The 21,546-nt window shown below is 44.5% G+C and overlaps 1 protein-coding gene and 1 pseudogene across 3 annotated transcripts in view; both read right to left on the bottom strand.

Annotated features, from left to right (window-relative positions):
- The window catches only part of Iqgap2 (IQ motif containing GTPase activating protein 2), a 277,678-nt gene that overhangs the window by 206,397 nt on the left and 49,735 nt on the right, over positions 1-21,546 (bottom strand). For all 3 annotated transcript variants that reach the window (XM_052743525.1, XM_052743527.1, XM_052743528.1), the window contains exon 2: positions 17,932-18,031. In XM_052743525.1, the coding sequence (XP_052599485.1) occupies positions 17,932-18,031 (100 nt within the window). The remainder of the gene's footprint in view (positions 1-17,931; positions 18,032-21,546) is intronic.
- On the bottom strand, positions 2,038-2,648 carry LOC128113672 (COX assembly mitochondrial protein 2 homolog; annotated as a pseudogene).

Genomic DNA, 21,546 nt, shown 5'->3' with positions numbered 1-21,546 from the left:
TTAGGCCCTGTCTTATCCGTGCTGCCCCACTTCTGAACTTGGAGGTTTTACGCAATTCATATTGAGTCTCTCTTTCACTCCCTGTCTACCTCAGGGCTTACAAGTCCCAAAACTCTCTGAAAAGCACTCCAAACACGGTTATTTTTAGATTTAAGGCATTACTTGATGGACGGCTTCAGGTCGTTCATTGGTCGATGAGGGAAACTGAAAACTGGTGACGGTGACTTAGGGACTTGGGAACAATGCTCAGATACTGTGAGAGCCAAAGCTACATTTTAAGTTGTAATGACTATGCCTAAGAGATCCAGAGAACAAAAATGCCTCTGATCTGCAAGCCCCTTGCCCAAGGACAGACAGTTCCTGAAATGCTGAAGGGTATTGTTTATGGGAGATGACAAGACACATGTTTTCACTCCCCTAAACAAGTTTGTCTGACCCATCTGCACGGATGTGCTTGATCACATATGGGCAGGAGGTTCACAGGCTGGAGGTACATCAGGATGTATGCTTGCCCCTGATTGGACCGGAGGAGAAACGCAATGAATCATGCGTTTTCCTTCTTAAGCCGCTGCGAACTCTTAGTCTGAGCCATTTCCCAGGAACCTGGGTATGGACTGGGCCAGAGTCCACCCACCTGGCCAGTATTTAATTAAAGCTTGTTTCAAATCTGGCTTTAAACTGTGGTAGTGGTCTTATTCTCGATTGCTGGAATGAACAATACAAAAACATCTTCCACAAGTCACCGACAACACCTCACTGTTCCAGTGTCCAAACTGGCTTATATTGTGAGCTATGTGCTTCAACAGTAGGCCTGATTTGCCTTGGTGAATCATCTTCAATCTTGTTGCAGACTAAAATAAGTAAAGGGATGGGGATGGGGGGAGGGTGGGGGAGAAAGTTCTCCTCTTCAATGCTGGCAAACTAAACGGTGTCTTCTTCCAGGGAAATCAGCAAGAATGAGAGGCTGCAGAAGGTAATTTCCATTTCAATGAAAACCACTGCGGCTGGGAGTGACTGGAGACTTCCCCCCAGCCCTCCAGGCTGAGGCATACATTGAAAACATCAAGTGGGTAGCTAGCAGGACTCTTCTCACCCACTGTGTCAAGAGCACAGAAATGTCCCCGCTGCCGGATTAGCAAATCCCACTTCAGTGTGATTCATCTGGTAGGTGGGCGGTGCAGTGCCGTGCGTGTGTGTGTGTGTGTGTGTGTGTGTGTGTGTGTGTGTGTGTGTGTGTGTGTGGTGTGTTGTACACGGAGTGCCTGTGGCCGTGGGGGCAACAGGGAAATAAGAAACGGGAGTCAGAATAATTCTTAGGAAAACCATAGCTTAACCAAGTCAACATTTCTCAAGAAAAACTATTGTCTTCAAAACACACGTACAGGAGAAAAAGGAGGGGAAGGCGAAAGGTGAGAGGTCATCTTAACCACAAAAAAATACTTTCAGTCTGAGAAGCAGGCACAAACACAGGAGTTGGGTCCAGAACACCAGACTGTGCAAGTTTCTGTGTTGATAACAGTTTTACATACAGGACTTAGAGCTCAATGAGAGAGTGCCTGCCTAGCAAGGGTGAAGGCCTGGGTTCAATCCTCCACACATGTGCGCACACACACACATACACACACACATACACACACACACACACACACACACACACACACACACACACACACACGCATGTATACATGTGCGTGCTTTACTTATAACAGCCCCAAATGACTGGAAACAACCCAAGTTGATCAAATCATTTTGGAATTTTGGCATAGTCATACAATTGAGCACCATTCAGGATCAAAAAAAAAGGGTGGTGGTGGTGGTGGTGGTGGGTGGTTTAGAAAAGATGTACATCAGTGGTATAGCACTTGCTTGGCATCTCGAAGGCCCTGAGTTCCATTTCCTGTTCTGCTCAAAAAGTGAGTAACAATGAAGAGTAGACTACTGTATGGTACCTGCAACAACATGGGTGAATCTCCCAGCATGGTGGCTAGAAATGGAAGCTGGACACACACTAAAGGACTAACTGGATGTGATGGATGGAGACAGACATCTCAATAGTGAGACTGGACATGGTCATGGACACCTGTAATCTGGTAAACTTTTCTTTTTTTTTTCCACTGTCCAATTACTTTATTTCAGGAGGTGAGTCAGTACTAGGTCGATGGAGACCCAGAGCAGCAGCAGAGGAAACTTTGGCAGGCACAGCCCATGGCACTAAGGGCTTTTGTTCAGCAAGTACTGAGAATCCACATTCTCATGTTTCTCCGTGGTTCAGTTCTTCACGGTCACTTTGCATTCAAAGGGTCGTAGAGACCAAAAGGAAGGGATTTTTCCAGCTACCGGCCATCTTCGGGTCTCCAGTCAAGACATCCAGTGGACCTATCTTCCAGCTTCCTCTGGAAGGTCAGAAAGCCTCTTTCGCATGGCGGCACCATGCTCCCTGCTCCTGGTCCTCTTCTCTGTTATACTCATCCTTCAAGCACTTTCTCATTTCCCGATCAAGATCGTTGCAATAACCAAAAAATTTCAGAATGTTGTGATTTTTGTGACATTCCTTAAGCAAGTTAATCAAGACGTTGCATTCCTCAGTGTGCAAGTGTGGAGACAAGTCAGGATGCATCTTTAGGAGGAGGAATGAATGCAGGGCGACCCTTAATGCTCTTTAAATGTATCTCTTGAACTGGAGAGATGGCTCAGGGGTTAAGAGCACTGGCTGCTCTTCCAGAGGTCCTGAGTTCAATTCCCAGCAACCACATGGTGGCTCACAACCATCTGTAATGCGATCTGGTGCCCTCTTCTGGCCGCCGCTTAGCCCCCACGGGAAACACTGATGGAAATGTCACGGACATCGAGCCGCAGCTCCTCCGAGTGAACGGCTCCACTGGTGAACTTTTCTAAACTGCTTCAGTGCTGTTGGGGGCTCCCTGTTCTTGAGGGGAGCTGCCCCCTACAGCAGCATCACCAGGATCGCATGAAGGGCAGACCAAGGGTCTCGCTGAAGAGACGTCTATCCCAGGACCATGTCTCGCACTTGAGAAGGAAAAGACCCCGTTTTCTTGTCTGCAATCTTACTGCACAAGAGGAGAAAAGGAGAGGGGGAGGGAGAGAAGGAAAGAAGAAACAGAGGAAGAAGAGAGAAGGGCAGAAAGGAAGTACTGATTCTAATAGCTCAACGTTTGTCTTAGAGTGATCCTAACTGTCCCTTATTCAAACTGACCAACTAAATACCAATAAACACACAGAGACATCCATCGGTGAGCACCATCAAGAGTGACAGCGGGAACACCTTGGTTGTGGTAAGTGATGGTGACTAAGCATTTACATATCTCAAGATTCGGGTCAATGCTAGTGAGAAAACAAGCTCAGTGTGGAAAACAAGAGGACGAAGGGAGATAGCTTTTGATGGGTAAAGTCTATAGAACGGGCACAGGAATCCATAATTGTTTGGGAACTCGTGCCTAATCAGCTGGTGCATATTTTAGGTTTTAAGAATACTTAATTTTAATACTCAGTTATTTTGCCGATAATGGTGCCTCAGGGTCTAAAATTTATGTGTCAAAGGAGAAAATGAATTTATTTCAACCTCAAGTAAAATATTAATATAGGCCTGAACTATAATTAATATTGTAAATCAATCAATGGGTAAAATCATATGGGGGAGTAGGAAGAAATGAACTAGGCAGAATTTTAAATCCATGCTGTATAGATCAAGCAAAATCTAAGGTGATAATATTTATGTAACTAAATGAGACTGATTTTATTTTAAAGATGGCTAAAAATTTCCATGGTAAGTTATACAAGCTATAAACCTTCTATATTTTTAGTTCCTGGCAACTCTTTTCTTGAGGGTTCAGTGGATATCTTTATGCCAAAGTCAATTCTTCCTCTGCATTCTAAAGGAAATCTACGGCTCAAACTTACTGAACATATTTGCATTAGTACACTGGCTCAATCACACCAAAGTTGCCATAGCAACTCTTGCTAATTGGGCCTTGGCTTCATTTTTAAGGGTAAAAAAAAGGTGAATCCAAACATGAAGGGCTAAGTTTTCACAGAAATTAAAACCAGAATGAGCGTATGTATTGGGCAATCGTTGATAATAGGATGTGAGAAACTCCAAATTAAGAGACAAAGGAGAAGATGTGTTTTAAATATATCAAACATCTAAAATACAATTAATTGGAAGTTTAGACACAGTGGTTCAGCACTCAGAAGGCTGAGGTGAAAGGGTGGTGAGGTTGAGGCCCACCTGGGCACTATATAGTGGGACCCTATCTCAAAAACACAATATAATACAATACAATGAACAAGGTCCCTCCCACCCACCACCCTGAAGCTCTAGGGAACAGCATCTCCTGGCAGGGCACCTATCAACTCCTCCAGTTCACACTAGAGAATTGTGTGGAAGGAACAGTGGCCAAGGAGGGCATATTGGGACCTTCCCAGCATCCAAGCAGCAGCTCAGACCTCCAACTTTGGTTCCTTCTCTATGATCATGAGGACATGAGATCCCCTCCTATAGGGACTATGCTATATAGAGAGATGGTTTCTATTTAAAAAAAAAAAAAAAAAAAAAAAAAAAGACAGAACAGTCCATAAAGGAGAATTGAGCACCAGATGTTTGGAACTGGAGAAAAAAGTATCAAGTTGATGGACAGAAACCAGTTGGTACCCAGACAACCCTCCTCATGAGAAGGGCTTTCCAGAGCTTCACCTAACAACCGGAGGCCCACCCACTCATGTACAACAGCTGGACAAGAGGATTCATGTTTACCTGACAAGGGACGGGCATCTATGTGAAACCATCTTCAGAATCTTGATAGTGCATGCCACTGCTGCTCTCTTGGGGTCCTTTGAAATCTTTTTCTTTGGGACATGGCTCAGATACACATTTGAAAAAACAAAACAAAAAGACCTACCAATGAAATGCCTGGGGTCCATGATGGATTCAGTCCTGACCACTACATGTCTACTGAGAACCTGTTGGAACTCAGAAGTGCCATGAGTGGTGGAAAGAAAAACTATGGTCAATGAGATAGTCTCGGACCTCAAACAACCCTACAGTCCTTCCCCCACAACATCAGGCAGGCTTTCACTGTCTGCCCAAACTACAGCAGCTAGTTACTTTAAATAAAGCACTCACATTATTCAGCTGCTAAAAAGCAAAAGATTTATATGATCTGAAGAGAAAACAGAGAACTATTCAGCTGTTAAGAAAAACCTAACTCTGAAATTCACAGATACATAGATGGAGAAACAGTGGATTGAAAATAATCACTGAGTGAAGTAACCCAGACCCATGTTCTTCTCTCACTCATTGGATCTTCAAATACGTATGTTCCATTCAGAATACCCATACAGGTCAGGAAATTAGCAAGGGTCATGGGGGGTGCTCCCAAGGGAGGGGAGATAGAAACAGTGGTGTAAACAGGAACAGGAAAGGTAGGAGAGGAGAGAGAAGAGTACAGTAGGAAAAACATGGAGGGATAATTAATGTGAGAGAAGTTTTGAAAAAGTCATATGGAACTTACCACCAAAGAAGCTTCCTAAAATATATACATACCCATACATAAAAAGAGTTTGAGTGGAGTTGCCCCATGATGGGCCAACAATGTCCCCACTACATTCCACAGGCTAACAAAGAGCCCAGTGGCAGGAATAGGTTACCTCTTTTGGAGTTACTGGGCAATCAGGTCCCAGAGACCCCCAAACATTACAGGCTACTGCCTGTCAAAGGCCACAACTGGTCAAGGTGTAGAGAAGAGACTGCAAAATGCTCCCCACCAAATGGGATGTCTATGTCACACTCCATCTTCCCAGGGCTTGGGGACTGTTGCAGAAGACGAGGAGGGAAGACAGAAAGAGCCAGAGGGGTGGTTGAGTACAAGGAATCAGTGTTTCCTGGACCCGACAGGGCAGTTATACATATGAACCCAGAGCAGCTGTGGCAGCATGCGCAAGGCATGCACCAACTCAAGCCAGACCAACTCCAGCATGGAGCAGGGAGGGGGCACTCCTAGTTGAGGCGCTATTGGCAATCTGTAGCTTGTGGGAGAGGGAAAGCCAGTTCTCTGTAAGGGTGTGGCCTCTTCTATATTGACTATGCTCTACCGGAAAACCATATACCCAAGAGTGTATGTGCAGCACAAGCTGGATGTGATGATTTTTAAAAACGAGAGAGGCAATACAGAGTTAGGTGGATAGAGAAGGCGGGTAGATCTGGCAGGAGTTGGGGGAGATCTGAGTATGGTCAAAATGCATTGTATGAAATTCTCAAAGAGCTTATAAAGATATAGCAAAAAAGCAAAAGAGAAACAAATAAAGCATTCATAATACCTGAAGCTGGAAGGTTCTTGGGAGGAGGAGAAAGCTATTCACCAGATCCTCAGCCATCTATTCCTCTCCTCCCACAGGCTCTGGGAGATAAGGAGTTATTTACTGAAGTCCTCTGCATGGCACAGTGCTGGAGAGCAGAGTTATGAAGGCAAGAATAATGGGACAAGAGTCTTAGGAGTAGGCTGAGCAAAAGCAGGCACACACACAGCCCACCATGTAGGAATAAGGCCCTAGACTCAGATGAGCTTTATAAGAATTCAGATAAGGTGGATGTCCGTGTGTTCCAGATGTTCAGAAGGGAAACCTGGCACCTTGATGCCCCTGGCTCCAGGAAGCCCAGGTTACCTGTGAGAGCTGTGACTAACTTCTGGCTCTGCCCAAGGGAGGCCAATGAGTCAACCCTTTCCAATCACCTCATGTTCCTTTCTGAAGGAGTTGACAATCTTGGCAGTACGAACTGTATCTTGAGCTGAATTTGCTATTATTTGGTCTGAGAATTTTTTTGATGGCTATTTTACCATGAAAAGATGTAATTAACCATGTGTATGGATTTCCATGTCTGACCAATTATTTCCTTCTCTCTTGGTGCTATGAGAGTCCTGCAGCTAGTGTTGAAAAGCACTATTTACAGAAGGAAGATTGTACTCGTAGACTGTTCCAATATTCTCATTCTTCCCTTCATAAACTCACTCCACCTATATTTGTGCTAGACAGAAGCAAATGTGCAAACAGCATCAATAAAAAGCAGCTGAAGGTGCACATTCTTGGACTCTAATTAAGCCAGGATGCCTGATTCACAGCTGTTCCTACTACGGAAAATGTTTTTATAATAAACAATGGCACTTAAGAGTCATTTTGTTCTGTTTCCATATTCTACAATTTACACCAACATATTGCTTGATTCCTGGTCTTGGAGTCACATCATCATGCTGTGACGTGTAAACGTGGGGCAGGTATGTAGTCTGGGGTCCACGTCACAAAGGTGGTCGTCAGTACTTCAAGACTACTCTCTTCAAGATCACACAACTACTGAGAGAACCAAGAAGGAAATCTTCCAGACTTCATCCATCATTTGAGAGGAACACAGTCAATCTATGGACTCCACACCGTGTAATCAAGGCCAGATAAAACGTGGTGCCTGGTCTTGTCATTTACCTAACACTGCTCTGATAACCCCATTTTCCATTGTTTCTACAGCAGTACAGAGTGAACAACTGAGCCTTTCTCTTCCTGTGAACACAATTTGGTCTGTAGGTTGGTACTACCCTCCTCCCTGCTCCAGTACTACCCTCATAAAATTAAGTAGTGTGGACATGTGTCATCAGATTCCACCAAGTCTAAAAATAAAAGCCCAGTTGTGTCATGGTGCCTCACCAAGTCCTTTATTAAGAGAAAAGGACAAAAGGGACACAGGTTTGCTGCCACGAGAAATACCTGTTGACCTAGATGTGACTTTAGATCACTTCTTTATGAATATCATCCTGAAAGCGGATCGGAGCCATCGCCAGATATCAAACCTGCTGGTACCTTGCTTTGGACTTCATTGTCCAGCCTCGGGAAATGTGTTACAGCAGCACAGCAGATCAGTCAGTCAGGACTGACTGACCGGTCTTGTCATACATGGCCTGTATGACTCCAGGACTTTCCTTTCTCACCACAGTAACTGGGTTCCTTCCAGGCCTACTTCTGTCTGGTGGCTTTAAGGAGGTTGTTGACCTTGGTAGCACCCAGAGGCCTAGCTGGGAGACTTCCTCCTCCATTCCACTTCCATTGCATTATAGCTCCACATCAGCTCCACCACACCTTGGACTTTATCACTACCTGGAAATACTCCACCTTTGCGTTGCAGACTTCCAAATCTCTGGCTACAGCCTCTATTTACTGGTCTCCACTTCCTTGTTCTTAGGGACCCTGCCCCTTATCCTCATCACCCCATCCCCCTCTTAGCCATTCTGGCTTCACCAGCCCCAGTAGCCAGATGGGACCTCAAGGCTGCCTAATTCTAATGATGTTCACATTGACACCATGGGTCTTGGTGTCCCATGACTTGGTCAGAGCCATCACACTGAGCCTGAGGCCTGGCCACCTCATTCATTTCCCCTTTGCACTGTTGAGAAAGTTACATGAACCGATGATTGGCTTTGCAAAGAAAACGCCAAACTTCAGCTGTCTTCTGAGAACTGCTCTGGCTTCCTGCCCATCCTGATGGAAGCGCTTCTGCTTCTCCTTCCATCAGGCTCCTATCCCGCAGTGTAGCCCTCAGTACCCTGCCTCCCCTCCCACCCCAGAGGAAGGAGGGATCCTCTGTTCTTCGGATCAAAGCCAGGTGGAGAAGCTGGAAGCAGAGACAGTATCAACCACACGTGCTTCTGTCTTCACTCTCAAATGCACAATCCTCAAACTTCAGGGGGCATCAAAATTCACCGGAGCATCTTATTAAAATGTAGATGCCTAACCAGGCAGTGGTGGTACATGTCAGCACTGGGGAGGCAGAGGCAGCTGGATCTCTGTGAGTTCGAGGCCAGCCTGGTCTACAGAGTGAGTTCCAGGACTGTTACACAGAGAAACCCTGTCTTGAAAGAAAAAAACAAAACCAAACAAAGGTAGGTAGGTAGGTAGGTAGGTAGGTAGGTAAGTAGGTGAGTAGACAGACAGATTCCATGGACCCACTCCTAAGAACTGCATTTATACTATTTGGGTCAATCTCCTAAGCACCCATATAACCTTAATGCAAAATGTAACTGAATTTGGGGTTCACCTTCTGTGGTGGTTTGAAAGAAAATGGCCCTGAAAGGGAGTGGCACTAATGGGAGGTATGGTCTTGTTGAAGTAGTGGCCTTGTTGGAAGAAGTGTGTCACTGTGAGGGCAGACTTTGAGGTCTCCTATGCTCACGATACTGCCCGGTGTCTCAGGTCACTTCCTATTTTCCTATACAAGATGTAGAACTCTCAGCTACCTCTCCAGAACCAAGTCTGCCTGCATGGTACCATGTCCCACCATGATGAAAATGGACTAAACCTCTGAACTGTAAGCCAGACCATTAAATGTTTTTCCTTATAAGAGTTGCCATGGCCATGGTGTCTCTTCACAGCAGTAGAAACAAACCCTAACTAAGACACCTCCCTAAATTTCTTTCTCACAAATGATGTAGCTGTTTTACCGCATGCCATGCAAAATACCAAAGGCACCAAAAGAATGCATTAGAAAGAGAAAAAAAAAAGTCAAGGGATATTTAAACCAATCCAGGCAAGACTCAATGGGGGAGAATTTGAAATAACTAGAGATGTTACTTTCTAGACTTCTGTTCTAAAACCTAAATGGATTTAAATTTGTCCAAAGGAAAAAAATATAATAATGAAAGACAAGTGACAAGGACCTACACATAGCTAACTCCCATACTAGGAATTCAGCGTCAAACTAAGAACTTAAATTGAATTTATCAAATAAATGCAATATTTATTGTTACTGTTGAGCTTTCTAACTAATATTTTCCTGGTAAATATGACTTGGAGAGACTCACAGAGTGCAAGTATTACCAGACAGCCAGAAGACATTTTTCCTCATCCCAAACCTAGCACTAAAGGAACCATGGCTAAGGGATCTCATAAACTCACTGGAGTCTAGGTGCTCTGCATGAAGGAATGGGGTCCTGGCCCCACTTGGGGAACACGGTACTCATCCTGAGAAAGCAAATAAAGGCCACTTGACATTCTGCAGCCATTCTGAGGTGGAAGACATAAGGAATCTGTCTGTAATTGCCAGTTCTCCCCCAGCAGCTTCCCTCAGAGCCTACACCGTGAATAAAGATATTGTTTTATGAGTTTTAAGCATCACAGCGTGAGGCAGCATCTGGTTCACACAGGAAGGAAGAGACTGCAGTGGTGTTTGCTATTCATACCTTTTGATGTCTCAACAAAAAGCCAAGCACACTGTGAAACCAGTCATAATAGCGGCAGACCAAGACGATGACTGATGAACTGAGTGAGAAATCCAGACCTAACCAAGAATAGCAATGAATGAAGACTATCTTGAATGAGGAGGAGAAAGTCTGTAGTACAGAAAACGGAAAATTCCTATAAGTATTAAAAAAAAAAAAACCACTTAAGAGATGGCGAAGGAGAAGAAAGAAAGAAGAAAGAAGCTATGGACGAGGCAAAGCCCTCCAGGATGAATGGATCTCAATGGTAGCACTCAGAACAAAACTGAGCCAGGTGCAGCAGTGCTTGTAATTCCAACACTGTGTGCATTAAAACATAAAGCATTACCCCACATTCCAACAGGATGCTGAGGCACGAAGATCACAAAGTCAAGGCCAACATGGACTATGAGAAAGAGAGAAACAAACAAATAATAGAAGCAACAGAAAGAGGGAGGGCGGGAGGGAGGGAGGGAGGGAGGGAGGGTGAGAGAGAGAGAGAGAAAGAGCACCAAAATGGGCAATGATACTAATCCCTCTAAACTTAAAAAGTAAGAAACCGTCAAGTGTTGTGGGATATTTTGATCACACTCTGACACTTCTGAGACTGACAATAAGTTTGCTTTGAATCAGAGGGTGGAGCCAGCTACTAGCTGACCAGAGAGGACACAGAGAAAGACACAGGAAGTAGTAGGGTGGGGCTTAGAAAGATTCTCTGCCCTTTTGGATGGAGGAAGGAGAGAGAGAGGAGGTCACTGATTGGCTCTCTGCTGCTTCTCTGATCATTCATGTTCTTACCCAATATCTGACTCACGTGTTCTTATTGATAAAGGATAATTAGATAAACTCTTCAATCAAGAGCTGGGAAGAGCTAGCCCATGAGAATAAAATCCTAGACCAGCATGAACTTGCAGCAATAAAGACATGACCAAGTAGTAGGAGCCAGGTATGTTCATGAATATCTGGAATCCCAGTACTTTAGAGCGCGTGGCAGAGGATACCAAGTCAGAAGCCAGCTGGGGCTATATAGCAAACTGAAGACCAGCCTTGGTAATATAGCAATACCATATCTCCAACAAAAGAAAAAGGAAAGGGGGGAGGGGGAGGAAGGGAGGAAGGAAGGAAGGAAGGAAGGGAGGAAGGGAGGAAGGAAGGAAGGAAGGAAGGAAGGAAGGAAGGAAAAAGTGGGGTAATGCTTTATGTTTTAATGCACACAGTTGATATCAGATAGAAATGGTTATAATACTTTTTTGTGGCTTGTTGGCTGTGACACTGAACACATACTAAAGTCTTTCCAGGACTTGGCTTCTTCATCTACAAACTGAGGACTGCCCATCTCCCCAGGATGGCAGCGACACCTGAGGCCATGTGTGGTGAGTGCTCAGAGTATGGTGCCTTGTGAATAGTCACTCATGTGACACCTTGTTTGTGACATTTGAGACCACGGAAAGTTTCAAGCCCCTCCCAGGCCTCCAACCCTAAGAGTCTGAGAAACAAATACAAACACTGGAGTCAAATACTAGTTGCTTAACTTGTCCCTGGCTTGAGACGATTAACAGGAGCATACCTGCCAGGGACCTAGCCAACAAACAGCCATAGCTAGAACACACAATATGTGGACTAAAACCAAAAAAACCCTTCCAAAGAGGTGTCCCATGGCCAGGCTTAGCTAATAGAGACCACAAAAGTGAGTTCCTCTGAGTCACAAAACAATCAAGCAGGAAATTTCCCAATGTCCTCTACTGCCCACACTCGGTCCTCTGCTAAAACCCATGACTTATTCCTTTACATCTTCAATCGCCATTCCTTCAACTGCAACTCTATAGTACCTCCCCCTAGTCACCACCCAGCTGGACCTCAGCATCAGCATCTCCACTTCTGCCCTAAGTCCTGCAGGCTGGCAGTAGGGCTGGCCAACATCCTGCCTCCTTGTGTCCCATGAAGATACCCATCAAGACCATGTCTCATTCTTTTCCAAGTTACTCCAGCTGAGTCCTTTCTTCTAGGAGACTATTCCTCTCCCCATTGTTAGAATGTACCTAGCCCTGGCCTGCCTAAAAGGGTAGAACCCTGCTCCGTGTGGCTGCCAACACAAACTGGTTGGAAAACGGCCCCCAAACAGACCAGTGATCCTCACAGCAGGCCCTCCTCTCACCTGGGAGTCAGACCTGAGAGGCACCACTGCTGTGGGCTGACCACCCTTCCGATTCCACCAGCTGCTCCGTAGAGTAGCCCTGTGTTCTTTCTCTCTCCCTCAGCATAGCTAAGGGAGCGGATGGGGAGGACAAAAAAGAGGAGAGAGGCAGTTACCATCGAAACAAGAAAGCTGTTTATGGGCTGCAAATACAATTAGGAATTCCCTGAAATAATGTATAGAGCAACAAGTCTCTCAATAAACTGCATACCAAGATATCACCCCCAAAATTCCAAATTTAGCTGTGCTTGTGAGCACATCCAAGCATAGGGTGTCCTTAAGAATAAGGACAAAGAAGCCCCAGCATGAAGGGGGAATTGAGTAGATTCTGTGAAGTATTTCCCAGGCACGACCATTTTCTTTTTAAGTAAGCACAATTATTCATCGTACACCAAAACCACACTTGTGGCTTCTGCTTGCTTAGACATTCGGAGCACGTCTCTTCTCATGCCTGATTCTCTAGTCTCTAATCCACGACCAGATCAGGTTAGCACTTGAGACTTGATTTAAACAACAAGGTGTCCCTTTTGGTTTCTGAATTGTAAACAGGACACAAAAGCACTCAGGCCCAAGTTTTGTTTTGTTTCTAGGGCACATTTAACAAAAACCCACCCCATGTTTAGGCATACAGGCAACAACTTGGCCACACCTAGCTCTATCAAGACAATATTTCGAAACAAGCCCTTCACCAAGAAAAGCCCCCTTTCCCCCACCCCCACCCCCGCCACCACACACTTAATTTTAAACTCAGGGCAGAAAAGAGTAAGTATAGCAAAATTTGTGTGTGCATTTTCTCCTTCCTTAAGAAAGAAATAAGATACCGCAGAGACCTTCCTTAGATACAATAGTGGCTCCATTCATAACTGCGTTCAACTGTAATGTCCAAATTCCCTGTCCGTGTCTTGCCAAGATTTCTCCTCCTGTTCTCTGACCTTCATAATGGCCCCAGTTGGATTTCCCTTCTTCAGCCTCGAGTTCTCCCAAACTGAACCCTCAGTCTCAACTTTTTTTATAGCTGTCCCCAACAAAGGACTGCCTTTCTTAAAATGTACTCATTTTCATGACTCAAAATATATTTTACATAAATCAGTAAGGAGCACTCAGCAGTACTAATTCTTTAAATAAAAGGAGTAACTTTTCCAAACAGTGGGATTTCTGGCATCGGCAAGAACCTTTCAAAGCCCATAGGAGCAGCACACGCCTGCCCAGTCCTGTGTCAGCAAAATTCTCACCACAAAGCAGCTATACAGCCAGCTTGCGGGATATCTGAAAAGGAAACTTAAACTGAGTCTATTTAGTCTTAAGTTATAAGACAGACGAGTGAACTAGCTCAGGGCTGGGAGTGTTGGCTCAGTGGGAACGTGCATGTGTAGCATCCAAGAGGTCCTGGGCTCTTTCTTTCACAACAAAAACTCTCAAAATCAATCAATCAATCAATCAATCAAGGCAGTGATGATCTTAGTACCATAACCATGAGACCAAGACATCAGCCAATTCCTGGCTGGGTGTCTGTCAGTAACAAAAGGATACACCCCCTCAGTTTCCCCAGCTAAATGTATCGGTTCTAAGAAGATGGACCAGGAATGTAGCTTCTAACGTGTCCCTCAGAGGTCTTCTCCTTGAATTCATAGTCCTGTGCATTCCCCTCACTCTGAACATGGCCTTGATTCTAATCAGGAAGATACACCAGAAAGGATCTGAAAATAGGTTCTAGACTACTTGCATTCCAGCTTGCGCTCTTACATGCTCACTCTGGTGGAAGATGCTTGCCAGCTGCGCCCAGTGCCTGGGTACCGAGAGAAGGAAAGGCTCTACCTACCAGCTGTTAGGAACAGGGGTCCCGGGTCCAATGTGAGGAACTGAGTCCTGTCAACAGCACTAAACTAGCTTGAAATGGATGTGCCCCTTTGGGAACACTGAGGTGACTGCAGCCTTGTGAGAAACCCAGAACCCAAGAACCCACTCAGGCTATGCCTGGACGGAATGTATCTGCTAAGAACCAGTTCACCTGCTTTATGAGCTGCACAAAGGACCCTCTCCAAACCTGTCTGCCTAAAGGAACATCAATCACTTTTATTAAGATAACCATCATACCAGATAACTCATCCTTTCCAAGTCTGTAATTCACTATTTTTAATTTCTGCCACCGTCAACACAGTCAATTTTAGAACGTTTTTTATCATCCTCAACAGAAATCCCAGGTCCATTCTCAGTCATTCACAACCGCCCTCCGCCCCGCGCCCAGGTCTTACCAAAAGCCTTCACCTCTACAGATCTGTCCAGTTTAATACTTTTGATGTTCATAAATATTATAACATGAATATGTGCATCCTATTTTATAGCTGTACTTTATTTCATTGTGTAGACATGCTATATTTTGTTTATTCATTAATTCGCTGTGGGTGGATTTGGGTTGATTTTTACATTTTACTAATATAAACAATGGATTGGATATACATTTTTGTGTGGACATTAGGTTTTTCATGCTCAAGAGTACGGACCTGGGATTGGGATTGTTAAATCACGTGGCCACTCTATGCTTGATAACTGAAAGACCTGCCAGATACTTCTAAAGGAGCAGCACCATTTTATCATCCAACCAGCAATCCACAAGGCTCCAAATTCTGCGCATCTTTGGTGACACTTGTTACAATGTGTCATTTGTGCTATAGCTAATCCCCTAGTAACCAATGTGGAATAATCTTACCACGTTTTTTATTGGTTGTTTGTTTACCTGTTTTAGTGAAGTCTACTCTTAACTTTTGCTCAAATTAGGGGGCTTTGCTTATTTGTTTGTTTGTTTGTTTCTTTTGAGCCAGGGTCTTCCTGTGTAGTCCTGCCTGGCCTGAAACTCTCTATGTAGACCAGGCTGGCCTTGAACTCAGAGATCCACTTGCCTCTGACTCCCAAGAGAAAGAATTACAGATGTGTGCTACCTTGCCCAGCCTGTCCATTTTAATTTCAGACTTTTAGCGTTTTACACTCTAAGTCGTTAATCTGTTAGACTGTCTGTGTACTTTCTTTTTAACTTGATTTTATGTGTATGTTTTGGCTTCAGGTATGTCTGTGTACCATGTACATGCCTGGTGCCCACCGAGGCCAGAAAAGGAATTGGAACCCCTTGGAACTGGAGTTATAGATGGTTGCTATCCACTATGTGGGTGCTGCAAACAGAACCCAGGTCTTCTGCAAGAACAGCAACAGCTCTTAACCACTGAGTATCTCTCGAGCCCCTGTGCTTTCTTTATGGGACATTCTGACAAAAGAAACAAAACAAAACAACAACAAAAAAAAACACACCATTCTGACAAAAACCAAAATTCTAAAATACCAACAGAACAGAAGGTTGAACTTAGCTAGGGATTCATTAAGTCTATAGACCAATTTAAAAAGCTGCGTGTACACGTAGGCATGCAAATGTGTGCTCTCCCGTGAATGTGGGCATTCAACAGGTACAGAGGTCAGAGGGCAACCTGTGGGTTGGTCCTCCCTTCTTCTTTGGGACAGGGTGTTGTGCTGTTTACCACTGAGCATGCCAGGCAAGTTGGCCTGTGAGCTTCCAGGATACTTTCAGCTCGGCCTCCCATCTCACTACAGGAGTGGATCATGTCCAGCTCCGGCTTCTTGGGATCTGACCTCAGGTGGTCATAGATGTATGGCAAGAGATCCTGAGCCATCTCTGCAGCTTTGAAAACTTTATATTCTTATAGGCTATTATTGCTAAGACATTCTTTCTTAGGAAATTTTCCTCAAAGAATCTGGGACTACCTTTATGACAAAAATATAAAAAGAGAAAAAAAAATTCACTAATGAGTTGCAATAACACTGAAGAAGATAAGAAGCTGCAAAGATTCATCTTCGTCACTTTGCCACACTGAAGAGACAGCTATGCTTACACAACCACCAAGCCACCAGATGTCTGGCCTGCACCAGCAGTCACAGAATACGTTCCCTCTTTCTGTGATTTTAAATAAATAAATAAAATCAGGAAGAAGGTGGGACAGGTAGTCGTACCCACCACCCAATTTACAGAGCAAATGGGACTTCCCCAGTGGGTTGGATGACCTGCCCATCGTCACACAGTGCAAGCGGGGACCAGGAAATCAGATCTACCAACTTCATCTAGGTCATGCTTCTCTCCCATGACACTCTTTCCCACTTGGGTAAAAAATAAAGCACACACCTAGGGTGAGAAACATATGTCAGCAAAGAAAAGGAAAGCCCTCCCACTAATTCTCAGACTTTGTCAAGGGATGCAAGTCACGATCGCACACCTAGGAATTTCTTCCTTTATCTTGTTTTTTTTTAAGCAAGAATGAGACTAAGAGAGTGTGTTCAATAATCTTCCACTGGCGAGGACTCTTAGTGTCTTCCTGCCTAAATGTAGACTTTACAAGCATGTTAAGTAATTCTTAAAAGATGATTATTAGAGCATAAAGTTGCATGGCACTGTTAAAAGAGGAAACAACACTGAGAACCCCCAGCAAAGCAAGGTTAATGCCAAATTCAACCAAGGATTAGTATTTTATAAAACACCGGGTAAACTCCTCCTCCTTCTAGCTCTATAGACAACTACTTATCAGTGACCAGAGATAATTACCATCCACGACCACTTCACCGAGTGTTTACTGGGTGCGGAGGTAAGAGGACACCTAGGTCACCTGTCTCACAGAGCAGTATATCAATGCTAACTAGTAGCACTGGCTCAGCAAAGGGCAGAGTCCTAAGGAGACACTTGCACATTGCACTCTTTATCTTCACTTTCTCTGAGGAGAATCCAGCCAGCATTTACTTAATCCAAAGAGTCTAAAAGAGTCAATGTGATTTTATAGACAACATACCCAAGTGGCCACACACCCACAAGTTAAGGAGATTGCAGTCATAAACCCGCCTCATAGTTTAGTGACCCATGGACTTCAGGCACATAGGCCATTGTTGGGCAAGAGGTCACAAAAAGATCTCCTAAGGACACTCTTGGGGAAAAGAAATTGGGTTGAAGTTATTGTTGCTGCCCTGTATCCAAGCCAGTGAAATGCAGAATCTAAGATAATCTAGTTTGTCCTGTAGTTTCCTGGGAGGCTCTGAGGAAGGGCAAAGGAAGATTTGCCTCCCTGGCCCCTTGACATTGACCTCTCTCAATTCTCCACGACCAGAAATGGTATCTCACAGCCTGCTACCAACAAGACGGCAGCTGAATTATTACCGGCATATGCACAGATGAGTGTGGTACCCACCCAGCTGTGATCAAGGGCTGACTTGAATGAACTGAGTCCATCCTGCCATGCTGACCTGGCATTGGGATGACAGATGTGTCCAAATCTAAATTATAGGCGACAGGTAAGAGTGTCTCTTTGGCCAGCCACAATCCTGATAATTCTTTGGAATTGTTGGCTCATTCAGGAAACTTCTGGTCATCAAATCCCACAATCTTAGCCCAAGGCTAAGCTCCAAGAACAGGGACAGAGACAGACTAAACCTGGATCTCACCTCTTGGCTTCCTCTAGGTGGCACAGGTACTCATAGGCGATGTTCTGCCGCCTCCTCTCATCCATCTCCTCTGCAGACAGCCTTTCATCATCCACAATTGCTAGAAACGCAGGAGAATAACGCGTTAGTTAAAAAGCATTTATTCACGCTAACAGCGCAGTAAATTAGACATCTACTCGGTGGTCTTGTCAATAAATATTCCTTACTTAGAGGTACATAAGCTTGCTTCATTCCATTTGCAAGGGACAAACCTTAGCTTAAGTCATGTTTTGTGTCTCGTCCAAGAGTTGTGACAGATTTAGTTCTGTAGATAGCATACCAAAAGTGGTTTTCATTATGACACGTATGTCATTGTATGTTGCAAATACCCATCTTCACTTCCCATTCCTCCTTTCTCCAGCTGGTTTACCTCCTTCCCATTTCTGCTTTCATCTTACTTACACACACACACACACACACACACACACACACACACACACACTAAAAATTTTTAAATAAATTTTAAAAACAAACAAACCCACCAAGGGGCTGGAGAGATGGCTCAGTGGTTAACAGCACTTGCTGCTCTTACAGAGGACTGTTTGGTACCCAGCACCTGCAGGCCGCTCAGAAATGCCTGTAATTCCACTTCTAAGAGATCTGACACCCTCTTCTGGTTTCCTTGACCATTCTCACATACGTGGTGCACAAACATACACCCAAACACACACATACACATAAAAGTAAATACATTTTAAAATAAATCCCTTTCTCTTTGCATTTTATAGTAATGGTTTTATTTGCTCTTTTAAAGATTTGCTTTTATAATTTTTAATTGCGTGTGTGTGCCCACATGCACCCACATATGTGCCTGTGTGTCTCTGTACGTATGCACATGTATGCCTGTGTGTGGGTAGGTGTATGCATGTGCAGGTGCCTGCTGAGAAAAGAGGAATCAGATACGTCTGATAGAGAGTTATAGGCAGTGTGAGCCATCTGATGTAGGTTCTGGGAACCAAACTTGGGTCTTCTGCAAGAGCAGTATGTGATCTTAACTCTTGAGCCAACTCTCTGGCCTTTATGTAGTTTTAGGTTTGTTTGTGTGTGTGTGGTTTTTGTTTTTGTTTCAGATTTACTTATTTTTCTATTTTATGTGTATGGGTGTTTTGCCTGCTTGCATGTCTGTACACAACATGAGTGCCCGGTGCCCACAGAGGCCAGAAGAATGCATCTGATCCCCTGGAACTGAAGGTACAGGTGTTTGTGAATTGCCAGGCGGGTACTGGGAATTGAACCCAGGTCCTCTAGAAGAGTAGTCTTTGCTCTTAACCACTTACCACTTAGCAATCTCTTTAGCTGCATGGTATTATTTTTAGCAGAATAGAAGCAGGTCTGAAGTTAATGGCTGACACTATTAGACTGAGACTAGCAAACAGATTTCAGGAGGGGAATTCAGTGAATTCAGACAGCCTCAAATGAATTAGAACCCGGCCTGCTAGCAACACCATCTGTAACAATACTCTGGAAGGTGTCTAGTGGCTAAGCTTGGAGTCAGTGACCTTATGATGCATCCCAGACCTTCTGGGGTTGAACAGTGAATCTACATATGTTCATCTCTTCTTAATCCCCAAGGGAATTGCTACTTCTCATCCAACCCCAAATACCAATGAATCCCATTGTAGAAACAGCAGAGTCTCTAAAACATCCCCCTTGCTAATTACAACCTTTCTGGTTGACAGGTATCTCAAAGGCAAAACTAAAGGAATCAGGAAGGAAGTTTACAAGCCTACATAGTTTCTTCTAATTCAGGCTTATTTTATTAAGTTGAACACTTTGTCCTAGGATTTCTGTGGAGATCATAGCCTCACAAGAAGTCCTGACCACACCACTTCTGCCCACAGCATCCAGCTGTGACTTCACCAAAGCCTTCCCTGTTTATTTGCATGGCAACACTGCTTTCTCCTAGAAAGGACCCATCCTTTTGTGTTTCCAGGCTGGTAACTACAGTGGGTCCTTTTTACACGTAGGATTGTGTGGGAAGCAAGTGTACCCCTGTATGAATGAGCATTCATGACATGAGCATGGCCATGTCAAGGATCCCAATGCCTCAAATCCCTGGAAATGGCATGGCCATCGTATGGATGTTCACGTGTACAGAAAATGTCAACCACAGCTTTCCCCTCCTGGATGACTGCATCATGAGGCTGCTACTCTACAAAGACCCCCAACAAACACACACACACACACACACACACACACATACACACACACACATGGAGGGAGGGGGGAGAGAGAGAGAGAGAGAGAGAGAGAGAGAGAGAGAGAGAGAGAGAGAGATTAACTAGCCCACCTCCTTGTTGAGTTAGATATAATAAATGGAGTTATGTTTCTGGGCTGCTGGTGCATTTCCATCAGAGCAAACGGCCCACCCAACTCCAGTTCCTCTGTCCATGTACCTGTATTTCATCATCCCATCACCCCAGTCCTGACTAGGTCAATGTCACAGCTTTTCAGATTGGGACAGGAATGCTAGTCACAGCGGAAAAAGGAGGGATGGAAGAGCATCTGTGGACTCTAAGATAACCAGGCTAATTCCAGACTTGACCAATGAGGGGTCGATCACAGAACCTTCACGGACAAGAGCAACTAAAGCCCAAGTATGAAGTCTTTTCCCCGCTGAGATGAGGTCTCCCGCTGTAGCTCAGGCTGCCGTTAACCTCTCGATGCTCCTCCATCAGTCTTGCTCCTGTATTCCGGTTATAGGCGGATACCAACCACACCCACCAACATCTGAATTTTACAACAGCATATACAATGCTAAGCACTTAAGATCTAAACTTAATTCTGAGCCCTCAGGGAACTCAAAAGAGGGGGGATTAAATTTGAAATGGTACAGAATTTGGCAGTATACGCCATAAGCACAGAAATGTGTACTAGACATTTATTTACGGAGCTCCATCTTTGCTTCAAGGTCTCAGGGAATGTGGTGTCTGCGTTTTGTTTCGTTCACATCCTGTGATTCTGCGAGTCAAGCAATTGTTCATTTAACAGTGAAACACACAGGCTGAAATGTCTTTTGCACAAGCAAAGAGCAGAAATACAGGGACCAAACAGTGGCACAGAAAGGAATACATTGAGAAGGAACTTGGGAAAAGTGTGTGGAGATGAAAAAGAAAGGGATGCAGCAGAAGAGGAGAGAGGGATGGAAGGAGATGGACAGCTGAGGCTGGATTATCACAGAAGTGGTACCCAGAGGAGCAGGACTCTGCACACCCTTGCCCCTCTGTTTTCCCGCGATCCTTCTCCATTTTCCACTGTGGTTCCAGTCCTTCAATAAGGACCTCATCCGGGACCAATAACACCAGGAAGGGACAGCAAAGGCTTACATTTGTCAAAGCATCTTTTTTCTTAGTAAAGTCAATCTCATCTAAATGTTATGGTCTGTTTGTTTGATTGGTTGTTTAATATAGTGCTGAAGTTCAAAATCAAGGCTTTGTGCAAGAGGTCCACCACTGATCTCCACCCCTCCAGTTCCTGATCTGAACTTTAAGAGTTATCACATTCCAGAAAAGTACAGAAGCTTCCCAGCAGCCTTCTGCACTCTGTACAGCCCTGCATGTGCCCAGGCCTTCCACA

This window comes from Peromyscus californicus, unplaced genomic scaffold (assembly GCF_007827085.1).
Source record: "Peromyscus californicus insignis strain IS unplaced genomic scaffold, ASM782708v3 Scaffold_18__1_contigs__length_77618521, whole genome shotgun sequence".
NCBI lineage: Eukaryota > Metazoa > Chordata > Mammalia > Rodentia > Cricetidae > Peromyscus > Peromyscus californicus.
The sequence above is the reverse complement of the archived record's forward strand: the minus strand, read 5'-3'. Positions and strand labels throughout refer to the sequence as shown.